Source organism: Canis aureus, chromosome 7, assembly GCF_053574225.1.
Source record: "Canis aureus isolate CA01 chromosome 7, VMU_Caureus_v.1.0, whole genome shotgun sequence".
Classification (NCBI taxonomy): Eukaryota; Metazoa; Chordata; class Mammalia; order Carnivora; family Canidae; genus Canis; species Canis aureus.
In genome coordinates this window covers 70,993,436-71,004,709 of record NC_135617.1, presented here as the reverse complement: position 1 = coordinate 71,004,709, position 11,274 = coordinate 70,993,436, and the positions used below count along the sequence as shown (strand labels likewise).

Sequence of the window (11,274 nt, the reverse complement as noted above, 5' to 3'; positions counted from 1 at the left end):
ACTCATATAAGGAATATAAAAAATAGTGAAAGATATTATCGGGGAAAGGAGAGAAAATGAGTGGGAAAAATTAGAGAGGGTGACAAAACATGAGAGACTCCTAACTCTGGAAATGAACAAGGTGTAGTGGAAGGGGAGGTGGGCAGGGAGATGGGGTGACTGGGTGATGGGCACTGAGGGGGGCACTTGACGGGATGAGCACTGGGTGTTATACTACATATTGGCAAATGAAACGCCAAAAAAAAAATATATATATATATAAATCTCCCAACCTAGAATCTTCACAAAGATAGTAGGGAAGACACACCTTTTTATTATTGAATTAGCATATAGCCAAAATGTGATTTGCCTCAAAATCTACTAAGAGATTGAAATGATGGAAAAAAATCTCACCTTTTCCATAGCCATGCAGCCACAATTCATTACATACATGTTCTCAGGATCAACAGTTAAGTAGCCCTCATGTAAGCGATGTGATAGCACTATCTACCACAAATTGTTCACCTCAGGTTTATTTGGTAAGTGGTGTGACCACATATGTTAGCTAATTGGCTTTATACCGAGAAAAATTCTTCTGTCTTTATGGCAGGAGGTAGTTTTACACTTTTACACTTGGATCCTGGTGCCTGCTGGGGTTGGCTCCTACCCTGGCACAGGAACTGGGAGAGAGGGGTGCTGTTTTCCTTGGTGTGAACACTTCAAAAAGAGGGCTTCCAGGTCCTTGAGAAAGACATTCCTGGATCACAAAGCTGGCAAAAGATCTGTTTTTTTCAAAGGACTTACGTACATTTCAATGAGGGGAGAAAGCACCCACAATCAGAAGTTTCCTATAGTAAATGCTAAGAAAAGGAAGGGAGGGGACTCTCTTTGCTAATTTTCAACAGGAACAATAAGTTCTTACCTTTAATTTTTATTCATCCTGACAGTAGATCTTGGCCTTGGGGTGGTTCCCAAAGCTTTAGGTGCAGTGGCGAGCCCTCAGTGGGGAGAAGTTCCTGATGTTCTCTGAGACATATGCCCAAGATGCTGAAGGACTGTACAGTGTGGAGGCTGCTCTGGTGGTGAGGGACAGCTCCTCAGGGAACGTGACCTGCTCGGTCCTCAACCCCATCCTGGGCCAGGAGAAGGTGATGGCCATTTTCATTCCAGGTCAGTGCTACTTCCTGCTCCCAGGAGGGCAGGAGGGGATTGGCAGGGGAGGTCTCTGGGTGTGCTGGGCTGAGCTGTCCTGGGCCATACCCATGATGGGGTGTCTGGCTGGGCCCAGAGCCCTTCTTCCCCCAGACTTCTCCCTGGAAGCCAGCTTTCATGGTGACCCTGACCGTGCTGACACTCCTAATCTTTGGGGCTGCCTACTACACTAAGAGAGAACATACTGCAAAGCAGCAGGAGAGGCAGGAACGGGAGAAACTGCACAGGGACAAGGAGGAGGACCAGCAGACAAAGGAGAAGGTGCTGAAGGACAGAGGTAAGGCAGGACAGGGGTCAAGGCCTGTAAGTGTGGCAGCTGGTGCAGAGGATGAGCCGACAGCAGGGCCCTTGGCCTGGAGCAAGTGGCTGAGGAGGTCCAGAGAGGACAGCTGGAGCTGTGGAGTCTCGATGGATCTGGAGTTAGGCCTTCTTCTAGGATACAGAGAGGTCCTTTTGTGGGTTCTCCAGGTGCAGTGTTTGCTGTTCTTAGGGATGAGAGTTCATGCTTATTTTCCACTTTCTTTCAGATGAATTCCAAGCAGATATTGCTGAGAACTTTCTATGTCCCTTTTGTAGGAGACATTCTGTGTTCTCAGCTCACTTGTTTCCTGTGTTGCCTTTCAGACTGGAGGAAATCTGTTTATCTGTCTGGTAAGTAACTGTCCCGATGTCCTTGGGTCACCTGTCACCTAAGCCAAGGTGTCCCCTCTCCTTGTTTCAGGCACAGACATGTGGACCCTTCCCTGGGGCAGAAGTGGAAGCTGGTGGGAGGCAGAACCTGCTCCATGGGCTTTCCTCATCTGGGCCTCTGCTTCCCACTCAGTGCTAGGGAACCTGGGGGTGATGGTGCTTCCTGGAGTCTGTTGTGCATCTTGGGTTTATTCCAATGTTGATCTTCCTGTCACATTGCTAGCTGATTAGCCTTCAATGCAAGGAGTTCTCAGCACCTGGGAGCCACAAGACAATTGTACTTATGTTGAAATCTTGGTATTTTATTTCACCATTTTACTCTTTGTTTCTTTATTATCCTTTTCTGCATTTTGTTTTGATTAAATATTTTTAATTATTCCGTTTTCTCCTCTGTTGGCTTTAGTGATATCTGGATCATGTTTCTCTATTATTAATAGTACTTTTATTATTTGTTTACTGACTACTCTTGAGATTCAGCTTTCTTTCTTTCTTTTTGGTTATTTTTAATGATTGTATCTTTCTCCTCTGCTAACTTTTTGTTATGTATATATCTATACATTTATATCTATTTCTTTTTCAGTGTACCTAGATACACAATTATTTCAATTCAATTGGCAGTCAAGCTAGAGATTCAATATTTACTGTATACTTACAGTCATGTGGGTTTATGATAATTTTCCTAATTCTATATAATAAATCTTGACTCATTAAACTGGTTTATCACCCTCCTGCCTTTTTATTTTTACTGTCATATATTTTAATTCTACATGTCTGCAGTCTCACTAGTTCTTATTCTTTCTTTATATTTTTACTAGTTCTTATTTTTAATAGTTAATGTTCATTCATTTTTAATATATTCATATATATTTATAAACATTCATATTCACTTATATATTCTTTTTAAAAATATTTTATTTATTTATTCATGAGAGACAGGGAGAGAGAGAGAGGCAGAGACACAGGCAGAGGGAGAAGCAGGCTCCATGCAGGGAGCCCGACGTGGGACTCGATCCCTGGTCTCCAGGACCACACCTTGGGCTGAAGGCGGTGCTAAACCGCTGAGCCACTGGGTTGCCTTCACTTATATATTCATAATCAAATATATACCTATTATTTATATGTATCTATACACACATTTTTTTCTCTTCTTATTTCCTTTACACAGTCTGTACTTCAAGTAGAAGATTTTCCTTCAGGCTGAAGAATTACCTTTTGTATACTTTGTGTACAGATCTAGGGATGCATTTTCTATGTTCTGTGGGACATAGTTTCTCATAGAGCATTACTTAAAAATCTTTGCCTTTAGAACAATGAATGAGTGTAAATGTGAACATTTTAGGCAATCTAGACCTGGCTGATAACATCTGCCCATGCACATTTCTTCTTTGTTCCATTTCCCCTTTACTGATGGCTGCAGATGTGCATGATGTGCATGATGTGCTAGGAGGGAGGAGGCAGAGAAAGGAGGAGAAAGTCTGGGTTCCTGAATGACCATGTGGAGGAGTTCAGTCTCCAATCTGAACACCCATCCAGCACTGTCAGGTGGGGAAATCTGTGGTGACAGATTTGGGGACTTATTTGCTAATTCAGCATAACCTAATATACCTACAAAATGTTTAAATCACCAAATTAACTTAAATAGTTATCATTCTAATACCTTCAAAAATGGCAGGCTCAGTCAGTAGGGCATGCAGCTCTTGATCTCAGAGTCATGAGTTTGAGCCCCATGTTGGCTGTAGTTTACTTTAAAAAATTAGATAAATAAATACAATAAGTATTTAAAATGACTAAAGTCAAGTAGGGTCTAACAACTGAGCTGGTCAGTGGCTGATGGCTCCTCTTACCTCTTCATTCAGCCACTGTGCCCTAAGTTCTCAGTTCGTGCTAGTGCTGATAAGCCAACTAGGTCTTCCCTCTAGAAGCTCTACAGGGGAAGATGGACAAAACATGAAACAGAATTTCATTCATTCATGAATGAAAAGAGCAGTTACTCCATAGGAAAAGAGTAAGGTGCTACAACTGGGTCCTGAACTCCTCCAGGTAAGGGGCTGATAAGGCTGTGCTGAGGTGACATTAGTATTTCCTGCAGCAGGACAGGAAAGAGCCAGCCTTGCACAAACCTGAGTATATGTAATCTGGTAGAAGGCTCAGTGGTGGAGACACTGGCAGGCAGAAGTTGGTGTTGTCATAGCTGAAGTTAGAAAGGAGGCCAGGGAGGCTGAAGGGAGTTGAAGAGGAGAGCAGAGAGGCAGGGGGGAAGAGCCAGGGCCTGGGGCAGGAGGACATTATCAGTGGTCTGCTAGTGGTGCTGTGTGACGACATTTCGCCACAAACACTTAGTGTCTCACAGTCTCAGGGGATCAGGAATCCAGGAGCGCTCAGCTGGGGGCTCCTGCCGGAGCCTCTCAGGAGGTTAGGGCTTCTGTCCACACTGACACAGGACCTGTTTCATTCACAACCTGAGCTCACCTAGGGGTGTTGGCAGCATTCGGTCTGTAATGAGGGCCTAAGTTCTCCATCTGTAGTTGTTTCTGAGTGCTAGGGCATGTGCATGTGTCTGTGTCATGGCTCAACATAGGGGTTTCTTCCCCAGTGTGAGGATCTGAGAGAGAACACAGGTCAGAGTGAGCGTGTAGCTGGACACTGAGTTTTTATAACCAAATCTTGGAAGGGGCTCTGGGGCATGTTGCCATCTTTTAGAAGCAAAATGGAAGTGAGTCACTAAGTCCAGGCCACACTCCAAGGGAAGGGGTCATACAAGGATGTATACACAGGAGGTGGGGATCTCAGGGAGCCACTGAGGGGAAAAGGGGAACACCCTGACAGGATTACTGAGTTGCCCAGAATCACAGACTGGTAAAAAGGCAGAACCAGGCATGAATCCAGCTGCGTGTCCTCAAAGTTGGGGCCCTGGCTGCACCCAGGTTTTCTGAGGCTTTCTGGGGCTCTTTCTGTGTTAATGTAACTGTGTGCAGACATGGAGGTGGTATGGGGGTGAGGGTGAGTATTGGCATCCTTGACAGGAGGAATTCCTGCATGTTCTTGTCTGAGGAGGAGCCCAGTCAGGCAGCCCACTGAGTACACCCTTGTCTATAATGCACCCAGTGGAAAGGGAGGGAATGGCTTGTGGTACATGACAGGTAGAGGCGAGAGGTAAGGGTGGGTTTTGACCTTCTAGGCCAAGGATCCAATCCCGTCTTGTAGGGTTTGCTTTGAAAATTAGAAAGCCAAAAAAAAAAAAAAAATTAGAAAGCCTTAGATCTTGGGAAGCTTTTGCCCATCCTTCCCTAGGTGAGACTGTCATCTTCTGGGCTTCCATAATGTAAGTACTGGTATATGTGTGCACGCACGCACGCACGCACACACACACAGCAGTAAGGACTGTGGGGTGGGATCTGAGGAGGAGCAGGCTTAGAATAGGTGAGAAGAGGAAGAAAATGTGTTGGAGGCATTTCCTAAATGTGACACCACTCCTCAAATTTCATAGGTATCATCCCACATATATCTGAAGACATCCCAAGGAAGGACATACTAGAATAATCCCCACTGAGCAGGCAGGACACAGAGCATCGCAAGAGGTACAGTGGCTTATCTAGGGTCAAAACAAGTTTGAATATGGCAGCCCGGGTGGCTCAGTGGTTTAGCACCAATTTCAGCCCAGGGCATGATCCTGGGGACCCTGGATCGAGTCCCAGGTCGGGCTCCCTGCGTGGAATCTGCTTCTCCCTTTGCCTGTGTCTCTGCCTCTCTGTGTGTGTGTGTGTGTGTGTGTGTCTCTCATGAATAAACAAATAAAATCTTAAAAAAAAAACAGGTAAGAATAAAGAGTTGTGTCTGAACCCAGGTGTATCTCAAGGGTGGGATCCTGACTATACCCAGACATTCCCCAGGAGCTGTGGAGAGAGAGGGTGCATTGGTGCAACTATGTACAGATGGGGAATTTCATGGAGAAGAAGGGTGAAGAATCAGAAGCCTAGAGCACTGTTTCATAGATGATAGCCCAGAAGAGGTCTCAGGTAGGGAATCCAAGGTGGTGAAGTCACTTCCTTGACAATAGTCCCCGACAGAACTTGGAACCCCCAAAACCAGGCACCCACATTCTAGAGCAGACCCAGACCAGATCACTTGGCTAGAGACACTGGAGAGTAAAAGATGTTCTGCAGTTTGCTGACTTACCAGGGCTCTGGCTTCCAGAAACCCAGTGTGAGAGTTTTCTCAGATGCTGCAGATGTTGGCTCAACCCTTACCTCCAATGTCTCGATGTCTCAGACTATTTGCCAGGAAGTGCCACAAAGTAATACAGAGCAGCCTAGGGCAGGCCAGTTCACGTCAGGTCACTTCTCTGAGTCATCTCTGTGCAGCCCCCTCCCCTCTTCTTCAGTTTCAGGGAAAGAGGGACGTGTGGGGAAGTCCTGCCCTGGGCTGGAGGAGCTTGGAGGCCAGTGGATACCCATCATGTTCACACCAACGTCATGGTGATAGGGTGGAAAGGGAATTCCTGAGGTGCCTCTTAACCTGTGCTAGGGTTAATCCAAGGCCCTCACGGTGTATTATTGCTTTCTCCTTTTTGGTGGCAGTCTATGCACACTGAGGCGTGGTGTGTCTGGAATGGAGCACATGGGTCTAAGGACCAGCAAAGGCAGCCAGACAGGGTTCTGAGGCCTCCCCTGGCTCTGGTCACTGTCTTTACTGAGCTCCACACTGGAGATGGGGCAGGGGCTGAATGATGGGATCCGTCCATCTCCCTGAAGGACAGGAAGATGCCCCACACCACCAACAGGGTGCAGCTCTGGCTCAGGGTGAGTGCAGGTACCAGGAAGATCTAACACCCAGGGCATCAGGGAAGCAAAAAGGGCCCCAGGTCCCAGAAGCCACCCTGTTACTCTCCTAGGACTAGCTCCCTCCTAGCAAGACTCCTGCTTCCAGATGAATCTGGATTTTTTTTCTAGTCCCTAGAATTTCCCTGCCTGAAGATGCTCCTGGCATACATGGGGCTCAGCATGCCAGGCTAGAATGTGGAGCACCATGGCCCAGCTTCTTCTCTTACAGCTGAGGCACCTTGAGCCACTGAACCAGAGGCTGAGGCTGAGGAGACCTAGAGGTGGGTGATGTGGACATGTGGAGGGAGCAGGTTGCGCCACACAGAGCAAGCCTTCATAGACTGCAGTTAGGCCAGAAGCAATGAGTAGTCTCAGATCCCTATCCCTATGGCCTGCCACCTGAGGAGACTTCCTGGAGGCAGGTTCTGGACTCAGATGACAATGACTTGTGGGAGAGGTTTTCTCTATCTGGGAGGGACACAGAAAGGTAATCATGGTGATGACATTTTCTCTTCTTGGAGCTATAGCAACAGCTCTAGAGCAAGACCCAGAACCGTCTCAAGAGCTACCCCCATCTCTCACTCCTGCTGGAGCCAAGCAATTAGAAAAAGCAGCGACCTCACCTGCAGTGTTGGAGTCAATATAGGTGGTAGTCACAGCTCTACTTCACTGTCCTGAGCTGGAAGGGCCACCGGCATGTCTGGCAGCCCAGGAGCAGGAGCAGACTCCAGCCCCAGCTATCGGGGCCGCCGAAGGGCTCCAGCGACCACCTGCTACAGCTGAGCACCAGCCTTAGCTCCTGAGCGGAGGCTTTGTGTCAGCTGCAGCCTCAAAGGATGGCTTCCCCTCCCTGGTCATTGCAGTTTTTGGTGTTTTTTATACAGATAGATAATGGCTTATCATATTTTGTTTTATAAATAAACTACAAATTAACTTCAAGTAAAATTTTACTCTGACCTTTTTAAACTGTACATTTAAGTGCCATTAGAAACATTCAGAATGCGGTACAACCGTGACCATGCAGTACTTCTAGACCTTTCCATCACAGAGACACCTGTGCTAGATCAGTCGCTGCCCATTCCTTCACCTCAGTCTCTGCAGCCACTGATCTTCTCTCTGTCTCTGTTACTTTACCTCTTCTGGCATTTCATTTGCGTGGAATCCTACAACATGGCCTTTCATGTCTGGATACATAGCATGAGGAGAGTGATTAACAAGGTTTTAAATCTTTAATAAAATAACATTTTTATTACAAAGGACTATTCCTAATAGAACAAAGATTATGTGAAGCCCCAACATGAAATATCTTCATTATCTGGGATAGGAATCCCTTTTATAAATTTGACTTGAGAGCCTGAAACCACCAGAGAAATGTCTGGATCAGGGAAGACACCTTTAAAACCATTCATTTTCCTGGATGGATCATATTTAAATGATTCTAATGTGCATACTATGAAAATATCAAAATCCCTTAGTAAATCTTCCCATTTGTTACTAATATATTAGTGATAAGGTGTAAAATTATTTAAAGTTTTAGACCGATCATGTTTATCTAGTAGAATAATGATTTAAATATGAGGAAAAAAGACACACTCCTTCTACCAAAAAATAATTGCCCGTAACACGTGGTGTCCCTCTTTTCAGTCCTGTCCCTTTGAGTGTAGTGTGAGTGTGTGAGTGTGAGTGTGTGTGTGACAGGATGGGGCAGGGCAGGTCCCATGGCTGATGTCCCCACAGTAGACAGACGCAGTTGCTCCTGTCCTCTTATGCATTCTCAGTGGTCACATGTCATCATTTACTCAGCATTCCCAGCTATTGAACAATTGGGCCATTTCCAACTTTTTGACTTTCATAATTGCAGTGAAGGGTAGGTACATCTATGCTGTAAATCTCTATTTCTTTAGGACTGATCCCTATAAGCACAATTTCTGGAGCACAATTTATACACATTTTGGGGGTATTGGCTCCAGTTTCCAATATCTACAGCGTCTTTATTAAGTTATGGCCTTGTTGGGAAAGACAGGACCCCAGAGACTGGAGACCTAAAGAATTAGGAGGACAAGCCAGCGGTGAGGCCATCAGGGTATCTGGAGTGACCCACGGAGCAGGGAAGAGCTATACCTCCCTCATGTGTCCTGGAACACACCTCACCCAGGCCCCATCCCTTGATAAACTCCAGCCACATCAGCCCTTCCTGCTCCATGACAGCTTCTAAGTAGAGCAGCCAGGCCCTGCTTCCAGGCCAGTGGAGGCTGCAGGCTGGGCCACTCCTGCCTGCTTGCGTGCCCTTCACCCTGACTGGGCCCCTTCCTCTCAGGAAAGAATCTGGAAGTACAGGGCAGGTCAATGAGTTATAGACATGACCTGTCTGTGTTCATTCAGATGTAGTTTTAGTGGAAAAAGCAAGAACCACTTGAATTTCTGTGGGCAAGAGAGACCTTTACAAAGCGCCTTAATGCTCATGGAAGCTGCAGGATAGGTAGTGCCTCAGCCCAGGTGCTTTGGAACTGGGTATAGTCCCTCCACACCCCTCAGGCTCCTCCAGCAGTGACCTCCTTGCCTCCCCAATCCCCAACCTTGGTATCCATCAAGTTCAGTTTTTGTGAGACAGGGGGCTGTGCTTCCTGCTCAAGATACCACGTGAGGGAAAAGGGGGACTCCTCTTCTCCCACATCAGCTCAGGGGGAGTTTCTTGATCTGAAGCTCAACGAGAGGCCATGGTCAACAATGCCATGAGATGGAGCACCCCAGGCAGAGAAGATAGATTTTCAGAGGGAGGAAGAGAGAAAAACAGCATTCAGTGAGGATCAGGTGAGAAAGGAAGGCCATGAAGACAAAGAGGAAGGGCTGCCATGTGTTGGGGCACTGCCATGTTGGTCAGGGGCCTGGCTCTGTGTTGGTTTTTAGGAAGCAGCCATGCTTCATCCTACCAGTGTTCGCATCAAAAGCCAAATTCACCTCCAGAAGATACTTTCAATACCAACCATCAAATGGCACTGGGATCCTGGCAGCCAAGGAGGCCTGAGATGCTATGCAATGATGATTGCACAGAGCAGGAGGGGAGGGCATGCCATTGAGCTGAGGGCAGCTCACTTTGGCTGCTTTGGAGAGAAAGAGCCCCTTCACTGGGCACCCCTACATTTGGCCCAGGGAGCAGCTGACATTTCAGGGAGATCCAGAGTACAGGTCTCAATACTCAAGACAGTCCATGTCCACAGCCACAAACTCTGGGTGATGTCCAGTCCCAGGGCTGACCTAGGCCTGATGCGTGAGCACCAGTGCTGTGCGAGCCCAACTGAGGGATACCCTACCCACACTAGAGGTGATTAAAGGCTTTATAGAGGGACAATTGAGTCAGGAGGTGCAGGGCTTGCCAGACAGAGGGTGCAGAGTATGCAAAGGCCCAGAGTCCATGGTCACAGTGGACTCACAGTGGAATGTCATGAGCAGGTACAGCTAAGGATTACTGAGTGTTTTGGGGGCATGAATCATGTCACTGAATCCCCATGAGGATTACACTAGGAAGGTAGAAATGCTGTCCCTGTTTGACTAATGAGGAAACTGAGGATTTAAGAAGCCCCTTTCGGGAGGTCTGGGTGGCTCAGTGGTTTGGTTGGGCGCCTGCATTCAACTCAGGTCGTGGTCCTGGAATCTGGGATCGAGTCCCGCATCAGGCTCCCTGCGAGGAGCCTGCTTCTCCTCTGCCTGTGTCTCTGCCTCTCTCACTCTGTGTCTCTCATGAATAAATAAATAAATCTTAAAAAAAAAAAAAGCTCCTTTCTTAGGTGCCTGGGTGGTTCAGTTGGTTGTCTGCCTTCTGAGCTGGTCATGATCTCAGGTCCTGGGATGGAGCTCTGTGTTGGGCTTTCTGATCAGCAGAGAGCCTGTTTCTCTCTCTCCTTCTGTACGTGCCCTCTCCCTCTCCCCCCTGCCCACTCTCTCTCTCAAATAAATAAATAAATAAAATCTTTTAAGAATCTGATCCTTTCTATGCCCCACAGAGAGGCAGAGGCAAGATTTGAATCCAGTGTTTGTCCCCCCTGTGGGGCCCACCTGACAACAGGCTGCATCCAGAGGCTGTAGAAGGGACTTCTCAGCTCTGAAATTACATGAACTTTTTTTCCTGGTGCCCAGGGAGAAACCTCCACCTGCTCAGATAAAGGATGGCTGCCATTCTTGGCCAAGAGGCCAAGCCCCAGGCATAAGGGGGCAGCAGTGCCTTCTGAGTCCAGTGAGGTCTCTAGGCCTGGGGGATTGGATGTGGCAGATTTGCAGACCTCTGGGTTCCAGGAAGGAGTAGTGTGATGGAGCACAGAGTCCAAAGGCAGAGGCAGTGGTTGCAGCCCTGCTTAGCCTCTGTATCAGGGTGACCCCAGGCAGGGCTCTGAGCCTCAGAGACCCTCTCTGAAATAGAGAAAGAACTGGTATTGCTAAGTGGGTTGTAGGAAGACTTCCACGAGAAATGACTTGTACAACTCTTGCTTGATTCCTGGAGCACATGAGGAGTCAAGTGGAAAGGCCATCACATTGGTCACCATTCATCCATGTATCTGTTTTTGTTCTTGTTGATTTT

General features: G+C 47.2%; 1 protein-coding gene across 1 annotated transcript; it reads left to right on the top strand.

The window, feature by feature from the left end:
• Window positions 1–930: 930 nt before the first annotated feature.
• Window positions 931–2,576, top strand: LOC144316910 (butyrophilin-like protein 1). The gene is made up of 3 exons (XM_077902661.1): window positions 931–1,149; window positions 1,268–1,468; window positions 1,768–2,576. Exons 1-3 carry the CDS (start codon window positions 999–1,001, stop codon window positions 1,848–1,850), a joined length of 435 nt encoding a protein of 144 aa, XP_077758787.1. The 5' UTR covers window positions 931–998; the 3' UTR covers window positions 1,851–2,576.
• The last annotated feature ends 8,698 nt before the right edge of the window (window positions 2,577–11,274 follow it).

Coding starts and splice junctions, on each gene's coding strand:
- LOC144316910 (XM_077902661.1), top strand. CDS start 999: ATGTTCTCTGAGACATATGCCCAAGATGCTGAAGGACTGTACAGTGTG. Junction 1,150..1,267: donor GATGGCCATTTTCATTCCAG/GTCAGTGCTACT, acceptor GGCTGGGCCCAG/AGCCCTTCTTCCCCCAGACT. Junction 1,469..1,767: donor GAAGGTGCTGAAGGACAGAG/GTAAGGCAGGAC, acceptor TCCCTTTTGTAG/GAGACATTCTGTGTTCTCAG.